At 46.8% G+C, this 14,508-nt stretch overlaps 1 protein-coding gene across 3 annotated transcripts in view; it reads left to right on the top strand.

The window, feature by feature from the left end:
* The window catches only part of fgd5a (FYVE, RhoGEF and PH domain containing 5a), a 37,577-nt gene extending 24,611 nt beyond the window's left edge, over window positions 1-12,966 (top strand). Inside the window, exons 9-21 of one of the 3 annotated variants that reach the window (XM_084463638.1) lie at window positions 254-304; window positions 513-571; window positions 2,690-2,761; window positions 3,469-3,537; window positions 6,345-6,428; window positions 6,519-6,598; window positions 7,083-7,179; window positions 7,464-7,601; window positions 8,200-8,302; window positions 8,460-8,596; window positions 10,114-10,242; window positions 11,207-11,361; window positions 11,537-12,966. In XM_084463638.1, the coding sequence (XP_084319764.1) occupies window positions 254-304; window positions 513-571; window positions 2,690-2,761; window positions 3,469-3,537; window positions 6,345-6,428; window positions 6,519-6,598; window positions 7,083-7,179; window positions 7,464-7,601; window positions 8,200-8,302; window positions 8,460-8,596; window positions 10,114-10,242; window positions 11,207-11,361; window positions 11,537-11,573 (1,211 nt within the window). In that variant the 3' untranslated portion in view covers window positions 11,574-12,966. Of the gene's footprint in view, window positions 1-253; window positions 305-512; window positions 572-2,689; window positions 2,762-3,468; window positions 3,538-6,344; window positions 6,429-6,518; window positions 6,599-7,082; window positions 7,180-7,460; window positions 7,602-8,199; window positions 8,303-8,459; window positions 8,597-10,113; window positions 10,243-11,206; window positions 11,362-11,536 lie in introns of all 3 variants that reach the window. The other 2 variants (XM_084463639.1, XM_084463637.1) reach the window with 2 other exon arrangements.
* Window positions 12,967-14,508: the final 1,542 nt, after the last annotated feature.

Below are 14,508 nucleotides of genomic sequence, written 5' to 3'. Positions count from 1 at the left end.
TTTTTTTTTTTCATTCCAAACACATTTTCTGCTGACTTCATTTAAATACATTTCTTCTGAACCCATTTCATCGTGGCTCCTGTCTCCTGAAGATGCCAAGAAATTGCTTTAAGACCTGTCATGTGGACCAAAACGTATAACGATAATTACCGAACCGTGTTGCATTGAATCCTAAATTAATCACATGATGATCATAGGATGAGTTTCTTAGTAACTGTGTCAACTGATTCCTGTGTGTGTGTCTCTCCTCCAGACTACCTGAACAACCTGTCCCCAGATTCTAAAGAATACGAGGACACACAAGGTGAGTAGACTAGAACAATCGAAACCTCTTCTCCTATGTCATAATATTTATGCAGCCAAATATCTACAACAGATATAAAAAATATATATACCCTGCCAACACACGCCCTGCAGCTGTTAAATATTTATCAAGGCTTGCTGAGACACGACAGTGCTGATTCATGTGTGTCCGGTCTCTGACTCCGTCCGTCCCTCTGTGTTTATTACAGCTGCCTTGGTGATCGTGTCTGAAGTAGCCGACCAGGCCAGTGACAGTCTGAAACATGGGGTGAGTTGTTGTTGTTGATGAAATACAGTCAAGACTATTAAACACGCTCCAGGAAACACATCAATGCTGAATAGCTAGTGAAGCGGAGGTGTTTCCTGCGTAGAAAACTCTCTCTCTCTCCCTCTCTTACTCTTTCTTTCACTCTCTCTCGCTCCCTCTCTCTCTCTCCCTCTCTTACTCATTCACTCTCTCTCACTCTCTCTCTCTCTCTCTCTCTCCCTCTCTTACTCATTCACTCTCTCTCTCTCTCGCTCTTTCTCTCGCTCTTTCTCTCTCTCACTCTCTCTCTCTCTCTCTCTCTCTCTCCCTCTCTTACTCATTCACTCTCTCTCACTCTCTCTTTCTCTCTCTCGCTCTCTGTTGAGAGACCGTAAAGGGAACCAGACCACTATCCCTCCCTTTGTGTATTTTTATTGGTCCACTCTTGGGCCCCTGCAGCCCGTTGATTAATGCACCGGGGGCGCGGGAAGATGATGTCACGCAAAAGAGAGAACAAATGTGTTAAAGAGGAACAGAAAGGTCCCAGGTGCACCGTGACAAAGGACACAGTGGGTGAGGACGCAGTGGGTGAGGACGCAGTGTGTGAGGACACAGAGTGAGGACGCAGTGTGAGGATGCAGTGTGAGGACACAGTGTGAGGATGCAGTGTGAGGACACAGAGTGAGGACGCAGTGTGAGGATGCAGTGTGAGGACACAGAGTGAGGATGCAGTGTGAGGACGCAGTGTGAGGACACAGAGTGAGGATGCAGTGTGAGGACGCAGTGTGAGGACACAGAGTGAGGATGCAGTGTGAGGACACAGAGTGAGGACACAGGGTGAGGACACAGAGTGAGGACACAGGGTGAGGACACAGAGTGAGGACACAGGGTGAGGACACAGAGTGAGGACACAGGGTGAGGACGCAGTGGGTGAGGACACAGTGGGTGAGGACGCAGTGGGTGAGGACGCAGTGGGTGAGGACGCAGTGTGAGGACGCAGTGGGTGAGGACGCAGTGGGTGAGGATGCAGAGTGAGGACACAGCGTGAGGACGCAGTGTGAGCAATGAAGCAGTTTTCACTCTTCCCTTGCAAATCCCGTCTTGCTTAACACACCACACACCACACACCACACACCACAATCACACACCGCATATCACAATCGCACACCTCGCTAAGATCCCCCTCCCCCCACAGCCCCACCCCCCCCCCCCCCCCCACCACCACCACAACCATCTCAGTGTCATAGACCCGCTGGTCTCCAGTGAGGTTTTCTCAGCTGTCTATCACATGGCTGTCTCTCATGTTGTGCGCACACACACACACCATACACATGCACGCACACACACTCACACGCACAAACACACACACACACACACTGGTTCACACATGCTCAAAGAGGCAGACAAACTGGGGAAATAACAGTGGAAACAAAGCATGTCTGTATAATAGCAGCCCTTCCCCCTCCAAAACACACACACACACACACACACACACACACACACACACACACACAGGATCAAACCCCTTTCCGTCCCGGCTCCCTTTCATTCACAAACAAACAGAGACAGTTTCTTTCACTCTCTCTCTCTCTCAACTGTCCATCAGAATCCCCCCCCCCCCTCTCTCAATGTAGCTCTTATTCCCCTCTACTACTAGGTCTCTCTCTCACTCTGCCACTGTCTCTCCCTCGTCACTCTCTACCTCTCCCCCCCCCATGCAATTAAATCCAAAATAGTTTTATGGGCATGGAAAATAAACATTAACGTTGCCATAGCAGTTTACAAATTAAACAAAGGAAAAAATATCCTCAAAAAGGTAAAATAAAAAATCGATTATCTACAGTACAGAACAAACAATTTGGTAATGAGAAAGGAAATCAGTGTGTGTGTGTGTGTGTGTGTGTGTGTGTGTGTGTGTGTGTGTGTGTGTGTGTGTGTGTGTGTGTGTGTGTGTGTGTGTGTGTGTGTGTGTGTGTGTGTGTGTGTGTGTGTGTCAAACAATGAGTCTTTACCCATTTCCACAGTCATTACTGACAATGTACAATGTAGAGACACGAAACACAATAATACATCTCTCTATCTCTCTCTCTCTCTCTCTCTCTCTCTCTCTCTCTCTCTCTCTCTCTCTCTCTCCCCCAGGAGAACCTCCTGAGGCTGGTCCACATCGAGTACAGCGTCCGAGGCAAGCGGGACCTGCTGAAGGCCGGCCGGGTGAGTGCTGCCGGGATGTGCCTGCTCAACATCTGCACATCCTGTTCCCGCTATCAGTAGAAATAATGACACACGGAAACACAACAACAATCTCTTTCTCTTTATTTAAATATAAGTCTAAATCCTTGTCTTCATCGCTCCATCATGTAATTAACAAAAAATGTATGTGTATGTATGTGAAAGCCAGTGTTGTGCAAGTTCACACTTCAGTTCATGAACTAGTTCAAAGTTCAGTTCATACAAAAGAAAATGAATAAAGTCATGTTCATAGTTCACCAATTCAGTTTCATGTTCAGTTCATTAACAGTTTTTTTTAGAAACCAAAGAAAAACTGTTTATTTTAAAATGAATCCTCTCCATTACCTGCTGCCCATCACTACAATCTCAAATTATTTATTTGTACACCTGTTTCATTCATCACAACTAAGGCAGTAACTCTATTTAATAAACATGTCATCTGGACCTAAGCATCAATTCAGAATGTCACAAAATCTGAACTAGTTCAAGTTCAAGTTCTTTAGTTAAAAATATGTTACGTACAGTTCAAAGTTCATAGAAAAATTGAACTTGTTCAATGAACTAGTTCTTTTGAAGTAGTTCATGCACAACACTGGTGAAAGCTGACAAATCAGTTTGTGATTGTGTTCCCAGTGGGTTTGAGCTAACGTTTCCCCTTGTCTTCCGTCTGTCTTTCCTTCGGCTCTCAGGTGTTTGTCAAAGAGGGCACCCTCATGAAAGTGTCCAGGAAATGCAGGCAGCCCAGACACCTGTTTCTGGTAAATACATATTTCCGTGACTTTCTTTGAGGTATGGTCAGAGAGTGCTAAACAGAGGGGGCCACATTACTGTAATTATGCCATTGTACTGTCAGCTGCTTGAAACATCGCAGTACCGTGGCAAGGACTTTGGCGTGGCGCTGGAAATCCGCTTCCAACTTTCCAACAACAATGAGAACACAGATACACCTAGGTGTGTGTGTGTGTGTGTGTGTCTGGGGAGGTGGGGGGGGGGGGGGGGGGTGGTGGTGGTCAGGCTCCTGGGATAGGCGGGGTCTGCTGATGGAGGCCAAGGCCTGGAACGTGGAGAGGAGTACCACACCCAGCCAGTCAGGGCCCTCCTAGCCCTCCTCTCCCTCCTCCCTCTCCTCTCCCCAACTCTTCAACCCTTCCCCTTCCTCCCCCTCCGCTCCCTCTCCTCTCTCCTCCTCTTCCCTCCTCTCCCACTCATCCCCCTCCTCTTCTCTCCCTCCTCTCCCGGCTGCCCCTCCTGTCCTTCTCCTCCCCCTCCTCTCCCCTCCTCTCCGCCCCTGCCAGGACTTGTTTTCCAGGGCCTCACTTCCTGTCCAGGATGTTTGGGGGGGGGGGTCACTTCCTGTGTACTGGGAGGGGACAGACAGCACCGTGAAGGCCAGACACCCTGAAGAATGCAGAGAGGAGGGGCTGGTAGCGGTGGTGGTGGTAGTGTGTGTGTGTGTGTGTGTGTGTGTGTGTGTGTGTGTGTGTGTGTGTGCGTGTGTGTGTGTGTGTGTGTGTGTGTGTGTACGAGTGCATGTGTGTGTGTTCAGGGAGGGCAACGCAACATCTAGAAGCGTGTGCTATTGTTCTAGCGTGTAATCAACACATCTCATACCGTCTCATAGTGTTAATATAAGTTGAGTTATGGAGACAGACAGCCTTGCGACTTTGATGCCTATTTCATCTTTAATCCAATCTGACACAAAGGCTTTCATTGGATGACGTTTGCAATATCAATCCATTTTATAGCATATGTTTTCCTTTGAATAAGCAAGACAAGTTACCTTATTCTACAATAATAATATAATATCAAAATGTACTATTAATAATGTATACAATCGTCATACAGTTGATGGTACAAAGCGTCTGGCTATGACTGACTAGGTTTTTTCCCGTCTTCCATTTGTCCTTCGTTTAAAAATACAAACCTCACTGGACGATAAAGGGACCCAAAAGATGGATGTTTCTCCCAGTGTCGTTTAGGGCTTCACTGCCGCTTTCTCCCTGGTGGCAGGCGGAGGGTCAGCTGTAATTTATGGGCCTTTAAAGACGGGCGAATCCCAAACAGAGGTGATGATGAAAGCCATCACTCAGCCTCTGTGGCGGTGAGAGTTAAGAGCTGCAGCAGCAAAAGGCTGTAACCTGAACAGCAGGTTCTTCCAACCCCAGCCAGGACTCTCCCACGGGAAAAGAATACAGAGAATATAAAGAAGGGAGAGAGAGTGGAGAGCCTGGAGGTCATAGGGTTTTGAGAAGGACACGGAAGGTCAAGGAGGTCGGCTGAAGGTGTGAGGCCTACGACGAGACAGGTCAGTTTGTGGCTCGGACACACTCGGATGTCGGATGTTGAGTTGTTTAGTTTTAATTCAAGAGTGATACTCAAGCAAGTGCAGATATCAAATCTCTGTGGCTTCATCTGCGTTTGGTTTGGTTCTGGTTGGATGTTCTTATTTGTTGTTGTTTCGTGCGTTTCCACTGGGATGCTCAAGACCACACATTTCCTGCCGTTCTGAATGGTAGGAAACGTCTGACCCCACAGTGGACCGGTTTCTTCATTCAGAGTCTGCCTTGTGCCCAACATACGCCGGGCTGGACCCCGGCCTGCATCAACTCGTCTTTAATTAGTGGGTGAAAACAACGGCATCATGGATGCACGGGTTCATCTGGGATTTGTTCTTTCTGCGGTTTCCTTCTGGCCCGAGTGCTGTGCCAGAGTTTCCCAGCGTGGCGGCGGCGGCGGCGGACGGCGGCGGCAGTTCAGAACCCCGGCCTGACCCCCTCGCAGCCTTGTCCCCGAGTCTGGTGTAACCCCCCCAGCCAAGCCCGTCACGGCCGCCGTGTGTGTGTGTTTGGTGTGGTTGCGGGTGTTTAAGGAGAGGCCCCCGGGGTTCCGCCCAGGCTCAGTTCTCACGCTGAAGAGAATGGCAGCAGCGGCGGCGGTGTGGCCTGGGAAGAGGCTGTGAGAGCCGCCGGTGCGATCGGGCCCAGAGGAGCCTGGAGCCTGGAGAGCAGGGCGGAGAGTTCCTGGATCCTGGCCCCCCCGCAAGGTTTCAGCGGATGTTTACCGCACACACATGAGGTGTGACCCATGATGTGTCAGCCCCGTTTGTCCCACTCCAAAATAAAATGACAATGGACTTTAAATGGGGTTTTTGTTTTTATGAGAAGGAAGAATCATAATAGTTTGAGGTGGGACAAAGTCAATAAACTGGCAGTGGTTTTTTTTCAGTTTGAATACATACGTTTATTGCCAGGTTACAGGGGAAAAGGGTGGCCGAATTGTAGCGCACTGGTGTGTGAACTGTTGAAAGGAAAGGAAATGCAAGTGTTTGGATTGAACCGGAGAGTCCCTGGTGAGGCGCATGTACAACAGGGTGGTCTTTCCTTTGGTAATGCTGCACCCTTGTGGTGACGGTGCAGTATGTGACATGTCTGCAGGTGTTTGTATCATTGATTGATTTTGCGGTGTATAAAAAAGAGTACAACTCTAAACGTGACACGCTACACTGATAGTATAGTGTGGAAAACCTTGTAAGAACGTACGTTTGTTTGTGTTCCTCCCACGCTAGATGAACGACATGATGCTCTACACCTACCCACAGCAGGACGGGAAGTACAGGCTGAAGAACACCCTCGCTCTCTCCGGGATGAAGGTGCGGCATAGACGCCATGGCTCTGTTAAAGACCTGTGTGTTTTTCTAAGGACTGTTGACGTTGAGGCCTCCATGTCCCTCTCTACCCAGGTGAGCAAGCCCGTCCTGGACCAGGTCCTCAACTGTCTCCGCATCGAGGTCTCGGACATCACCATCATCCTGTCCGCCAGGTGAGGGTCTGACCAGCACACCAGTAAAGCAGCAACCGTCGTGTCCTGTTGATGGAGGAGCTTTTTAAATCACTGATAGAGGATTTTGAAACTGATTATTTAAACCAGTCAGTGTTTTCAACTTCTCTACTTCTCTTCTCTCTCTTCTCTCATTAGGGGGATATCTTCTTTCATGCTTATGTTATTAATTATTTATACATTTGTCTGCTTGTAACTTTTATGGAATGATCTGCTGCAGCCCATCTTGCCTAGGACGCTCTTAAAGAAGAGATGTTGTATCTAAATCTGACTCCCTGGTTAAATAAAGTTTCAATCACTGAACGCTGTCTGTTTATCGTGATTCAGATTCAGATTTTGAATGACGCGATTAGACTTTAAACATCAACAGTCAGGCCTAGCCTTTTGCCTCACGAGGCTCTCCTTCACAGTCCCGGATGTTTGAGTGAACAGCCAGTGAGCTGACCGTGTGTCTGTCTGTCTCCAGCTCTGTGGGTGAGAGAGAGGACTGGTTCCACACCTTGAGCAGAGCCATTGCCGACCATGCAGCAGGACTCTGTACGTTCGGTGGACCCTGCAGTGAGGTAATCAATACTTAAATAATGGCCGCAAGATGGGTCACATCGCTGGCACGATGGCTGTTATATACACCCCTCCCTAAAGCTAGAGGTGAAATTTCAAGTAAAAAAAGTAAAACCTGTATTTCAAGTTTTCATATTTCAAGTTTTCATTTGCCTATTAGCTCCACATAGACACACACATGAAGGAGTACAGTAAACACAGTTTTTTACACAGAGTTTTGCATTTTGTGTGTGTGTGTGTGTGTGTGTGTGTGTGTGTGCGTGTGTGCGCGTGCCCCGCCCAGCAGGCCCGTGAGAAGCTGTGGATGGCCCTGGGCGAGGCAGCCCCGGTGCTGGTGCCCGTGTCCCACGTGATGATGTGCATGAACTGCACCTCGGACTTCAGCCTGACGCTCAGACGGCACCACTGCAACGCCTGTGGGAAGGTGGGCCCCCCAGCGTGACCGCGACACGTCCCCCCCAGCGTGATCACAGACATGGTCAAAGACCTTCCCCAAGACCATGGTCACAGACTTGACTTGACTTGATGGCCAACTTGACACGCATGATCACAAACCATGACCATCACAAACAAAAGCAAAAAAAAAAAAAACTCCAGTTTGTTTTGCTGCTCAGTCGTGATTGCGATCTGTTCAGCTGCTGAGTCATGTTTGTTTTCATGTGAGCCTCGTGTGACTCATGTTTGATTGGCAGTTTGACTTCTCTATGTGTGGAGGGTGAATCTGAAAAATGATGACGTCAAGCCAGACTTTCCATCCTTGTGTTTTTCGGATTTGTAAAGCGACAACAGTCACAGTATGAATGTCAAGTACTAACTAAAGAAAATACCTGTAGTACATAGTACGATGGTAGTGATAATAGTAGCATCTATTTCCATTTGACATCGTCAATATCTTTAAAAATACATAATATTTAAATGTACCCTGCTTTATTATTTATTTAGTGGGAGGGGCTCTAATGCCTTTGGATTATTTGATGACATTGCCATCCCTTTTGTTGTTCTCTTGCATGTGTTATGTGCAGGTGGTGTGTCGCTCTTGTTCCAGGAACAGATACCCGCTGAAGTACCTCAAAGACCGCGTGGCTAAAGTGTGTGACCACTGCTATGCCGAGCTCAGGAAAAGAGGTAGTGTAGCTTCCTGCTGTGTTTTCTAGCACTATTACTATTACTAGTGTGATTCAGAAGATCTAAGATGTACTGTTTCTCTGAAATGTCTTTAATTGTTTCGTGTTTGTTTCTATGTGTGTGTGTGTGTGTGTGTGTGCGTGCACTCTCTCTCCAGGGGGCAGTGTGTCTGGGGCGTGTGGTAACGCCAGCCCTCACGCCCAGCGGGCCAGCCGACCCCTCTCTGCTGTGTTCCAGAGCCTGCAGCCCCCCAGTCTGTGGAGAAGCAGGAAGAGTAGCTCCACTCTCAACCAGGTAAACCCGTGGATGGATGGTAGACCCCCCTACTGCTGAGCACAGGGTCTGGCCAGGCCGCAAAACTTACCTACCTTAAACTACCTTTTCTCGCCTCTGATTGGTTAGAATGGCTCTCCTCCGATTGGTTATGGTTAGGGTTAGGGTTTGGGTACCATAACCCTAACCATAAACTCCCGCAAACAGCTAGGACTAATCGAAACACGATCTAAAGGAGAGCCCTTCTAACCAATCAGAGGCGAGAGTAGGTAAACCTGTTTTGGGCAAAAAAAAAGTTTGCGGCCTGGCCAGTCATTACGTTACTGTAACAATGTCCAGTGCCACACTCCACCGAGGTGACTTTTACTGGGCACAGGGTGGTGGTGTCGGAAGCCGGCTTACTGTAAGGTTTGCAGTTGATGATACATGGTGCCTGGTGCTCCACCCTTTAGGAGATCTCTCCCCAGTGTTTGTGTGGTGATGGCTGGCTGAACCTGTGGCACTGATGGCTCAATGTGACTCAAGGTGTTCAGCCTCACCCACCAGCCCCAGAGTCCAATCAGTGTGACTTTGGCCAGGTGAGGCTGCTCAAACCAGCCGTCATCCACACACACACACAAGCTGTGTTCGAAATCGTTCCCTATTCCCTCACTCACTATTCCCTATGTAGTGTTTATGATATAGTGAACTATGTAGGGAACGAACGAACGAGAATTCGGACACTACGCTGAACATTTCTGAACGTCATTTGCATCTGTAAATGCGCCCGCATTGCATTGTGGTATTCGGGAGTATCGTGTTGTAGGGAACATCGTATGTTCACTCAAATTTTGGGTATTTTATAGTCCCACTATATAGTGAATGAAATTAACCACTGAGAATTCGAACAGCACTACAAAATGGCAAGCACCCTGTATAGTGCACTATATCTGTAATAGGGAACGATTTCAAACACAGCTGTTGTTATTAATACTTATCTTGGTGTTATAAAGATAGCTGATAATCCAGGGCAGGGGTATCAATCAAGAGAGGATCAAGCATAGCATATCTAATGCGTCACCTGAGTTAAAACTAAATATGCGATCATTGTACATGGAACTCCCCCCCCCCATTTGGAAACCATGATGGTTGTTTATTTATCTTTTTCATGGAAATACAAGAACAAGAACTCACAGCTTAAGGCACATTGCACTCTGGTGAATAGGGGGTTTCACCACTCACGTTTACATTGTAAAATATAGGGAGGATCGCCACTAGAGGAAACACTGCACAGGGAGTTTTACTATCATAACAAACCAACAAAGAGTAAGCACACGTCTCATCTTACCAACATATGTCAGAGAGCGATAAGATGGTAGGGTTGTTAAACAGCACTCACCTGAAGCCTTCAGACATGACGACATCCTCCACCAGAGAGGAGAATGAAAGAATGAATGAAAGAATCTGACAATGAAGTCCCTGTCTGCTGGTTATTCATCCATTGACCTTGTAGTGTATGTATCTCCCTGTGTGTGACCGTGTCTCGCGTCCACCACCAGGTGTCGCTGGGGGCCGAGGGCTCTACGATCAGCGGCAGCCTGCAGCGCAGGAAGAAGAGCAAGAGGAAGTGGAAGAGGCTGTGGTTCCTCCTGAAAGACAAGGTGCTCTACACCTTCACAAGCCCGGAGGTGAGGGGGCACCGTGTCTCCACACCGGCCCCGACACACACACACACGCACACACACACACGCACGCACGCACAAACGCACAAACGCATCCACTTACTCCCTCAGTCACTCACACATGCACACACGCACGCATGCACACTCACACCTACACACACACACACACACCAACATACACACACGCACCTACACACCAACCCACACACATACACTCACTTACACACACACACAGGCAGGCACACACACACACACACACACACACACAGAGAGACACACAAGCTATGCCTGTCCCTTCTCCATATAATCCCACCACCACAATGTCTGTATCTATTGATACATTGTGTGTGTGTGTGTGAGTGTGTCCACGATGCTCTTTGGCTGCCAAGCGGCTTGCTCCTCCCTCACTACGAGGGCGCCCCAGCTGCCGCGTCAATAAAATCCAGATTGTTTGCAGTCCCGGCTCCTCAGCGGTGGAGCCAGCTCCCCACTGACACCAGGGCAGCAGAAACCCTACGCACCGTCTCCTGTCACAGACTGGAAACTAATCTGTTCAGACTGCGTCTTGGCATCTGCAATGAAACGCAAAAAAAATAACAATGATGATGATAAAACTGTTAAATAGTATTTATTTAACCTCTCTCTCTCTCTTGTTTTTTTAAAATGTAGCACTAGAAGCAGTTTGGTTATTTGAAGAATTGTATCTATTCTTCAATTTCTTTGTATCTTCATGGTTGAATACGCTTATTGCAAATCACTTTGGATAAAAGCGTCAGCTAAATAAATGTAATGCAATACACTCAAAACATGTACATGTACATCCGTGCGCTTTCTTTATCTTCTTCACTTCCAAAGACTACTTAAATGACCAAATGAACGCGTGTTTCTTCCTGGCTTTAGTTTAGATTATAGAAGAATTGTCCTTCACAACAGATAACGTGACGCTTTGACCTCCTTCCCCCCCCCCCAGGACAAAGTGGCATCCGAGAGTCTGCCTCTGCAGGGCCTCACGGTCAAGCTGCCCGCGAGGCCGGAGGAAGGAGGGGGCAGCAGCGTCTTCCAGCTGTACCACAAGAAGACGCTGTACTACTCGTTCAGAGCAGAAGACCAGAACTCAGCACACAGGTCAGTGCCCGCAGAAGAGAGCACATGGTCTCGACATGTCGAGACTCGTCTGTTCGTCCGTCTGTCCGTCCGTCCGGCTCTCTGCCTCCCGTTCTGTCTGACTGTCTCTGTCTGATTTAGTCTGTCTGTTGGAACAAGGATTCATGGCTCTCTTTGTCTCCCCCCTGTTGCGCAGGTGGGTCAACGCCATCGAGGAGGCGACCATTTTATAGCACCGTCCAGCCAAGACAAGTCCTGCTGCCCCGAGAGTGCCCCCCGACACAACCCTCACCCCCCCCCCCCCAACCACAACACAGCTACCTGCACCCCCTGACATCCACCTTGAGGCGAGGACACGTCTGACAGCTCTACAGCAGGGCAAGGATCCATCGGAGCCTTGTTTACCCTCCTGTCGTCAAGTTATTCTGAACAAGCTTTGAGGAGCTCAGCCTCGCGGCCTCGCGACCGCCCCCATCACCTGTTGGTTCACACAAACAGGGATTTGACTGGAATCCTTTTTTCTTCTTCCCCGGGCATTAACAACAGCAGGGCCTTGACAAGAGCAGCTTGAAAACATCAGACACACGGCGCCGGGCCACAGTGTCACTGCTGTGTGTGTGACGCCGGAGCACGCACGCTTCACCGGGTTGGCGAGCTATGATTCAACTCAGCAGGGACACGTCTTGACACAGTCAATTTGTGTCTTCTGAGTGATCCCGCTGCTTTTGATACAGCACACATTGCAAATCGATTGGACGAAAGTGTGTTCCATTTTCGTAATTAAGGGAAACAGTGAAATTGAATTGCGTTTTAATATATGTCAAAGATTTTTGGGTATTTTGAATACATATTGTGAAGTATAAAATGCAGATATTAAAGTCCATTATATGATGTACATGTACAGAACGACATTCTGTTCAAGGGGCCTATCATTAGAGTGTGTACATTAAGCTTCTTGTGTAGTTTTACTACTACCAGTATTACTATATTATGCAGTGTTGCTCTCGTGTCCAGACTATTGGAGGTTCTCCAGCATGCGATTTGATTAAAAAATATTTTATTTCTATTCTGATAGAACAGTATGAAAAACAGTTTGTGGTTCAATGTGAAGGTTTTTTAGAACTTGTGCTCCTACAATTTCAAAGTGCCAACTTACTACTTAAATGAATGCATACCATTTGCAATGGTAGGAACAAACGTGCCTGATATAATATTGTACTAATTAATCTGTCCACCATCTAAGTACTGTAACGCTATGATTTCCTTAAAGTGACTTTGATAACATTGGCTTTTTTAAGCTGTCATTACATGTTTCTACATAATCTCTGAGCTTTGTCCTGTTACACTCACTTAAGAATAGAATATAGTGCCATGGTAATGGATCCCCTTTACATGATGTATGCTGTACATATATATATTGTACTTATATAGAGCTTGACCTTTGTCCTTTTCCACATGTACTGTTGACTGAGCCGTCCCTCTTCTCAGTATTCACATACTCCTGTAGTACTGCAGTACTTTGCAGTATTATGATGTCCAAGTTGTGTTACCCCACTGGAAAGATATTTCCATATATGTGCTTAGGCAACTTTTTTTTGCTCTATTAAAATATGGCTATACACACTCTCTCCTATACAAGCCTTTCTATTGCACAATGTTTATTTTGGATCCTTTTGTTATTTTGGCTTCCCTGTGTTCATCCTCGACCACAGCCTTTATGTTTTATGGATAATAGCATTTGTTTGTCCATGTTTATGTGTATTATATATATATATATATACTTACGCTGCCACTGTAGAGAGAGAGAGAGCGAGAGAGAGAGCGAGAGAGAGAGAGAGAAGCAACCTGATAACTAACAAGTTGATGGATAGATAGATAAATAGTTATCATCCCATGAAAGAACAACCACCAATAATACAGTACTGCATAAATCACTGGTGGTAAGGAGCCACTACAATATAGTGTCAAATCTGCATCGCTCTATTATAGTACTTTATCACTCTGAGTCACTGGCCTATGCTGGGGCCAACCATAATGTGACACAATTGGCACACTCATCTGTATAGTTTAGAGCCACCTTACAACAAGCCTGAGGTTGACCGCGGTAACCAAAACAACGCTTAGCATTTGAAGATAAAGAAACGGCCCAAAACCCCTGACCCGTGTCTTTATGTCTGCGATGTTGACGGATCCGAGCCACAGAAATACACGAGAGACGTGTTTTTGTTGAGTTGTTATCCAGCTAAAGTCCCGTTGTACTCGGGAAGTCCCAATTCATAATGAACTGCTGATGTCATTATGAACATAATAAAAATATATATATGACCAGAAAATAGGATGTTGGTTTTACAACAGTTAAAAGATACAACAACAAGTCTGAAACGGATATAAAGATAGACAGCATGGCAAGTCACTCAGGAGAAGTGGATGAAGACAAAGGGGAAGGATTGGGGTTAAGCTAGTTCCATGGGTCCTCGTGATCCCCTCAGAGGGACCGGGGATGATCGAGGGAGAGGTAATTAGGAGATACAGTGTTGACGATGAGAGAGAGAGAGAGAGAGAGAGAGAGAGAGAGAGAGAGAGAGACAGCAAGAGAAATGAGGATCAGAGGATAAGGATAATTGCCCATGTAAATGTGTTGAAAATACAAAAATCATGTTTCATTTAAATCCAACATGAACATTTGTCTCTCACTCTAAAAAAAGACAGCCAACCTGGTCACTTTTTTAATGTGCACAAAAAAAAGAGTAATTACTAAGATTTCAAATTGTATCTCAGACCTGTTCACAGCCAACACAACACTACCACCAGACTAAGAAGCCAGAGTTTACAGACGCGTGAGGCAACAGGGGAATGACTGAAAGAGGATGTGATCATCAAACCATAAAATAGATAGAGAACAACAATTACCAAAATGACTGAAATATGCAGTTGGGAGGAATGCTAAACACAGGCTGCTATTTGTACTTAAAGGCATCTACACTTCCTTGTTTTCTGAGGGAGAAGTGGTTTCCAATGAGGTCGGGGTTTCTTTGCTGTTCTTTCAATGACTATGGTTTCGAAACTTCCATGTTAAGATAATATAAGATAAGATAGTGCTTTATTAATCCCCCTTAGGAGAAATTCACAAGTGACCAGCAGTACAGTGGGAAAAGAGAGTGCGAAACA

Source organism: Micromesistius poutassou, assembly GCF_964030765.1.
Source record: "Micromesistius poutassou genome assembly, chromosome: 2".
Classification (NCBI taxonomy): domain Eukaryota; kingdom Metazoa; phylum Chordata; class Actinopteri; order Gadiformes; family Gadidae; genus Micromesistius; species Micromesistius poutassou.
The sequence above is the reverse complement of the archived record's forward strand: the minus strand, read 5'-3'. Positions and strand labels throughout refer to the sequence as shown.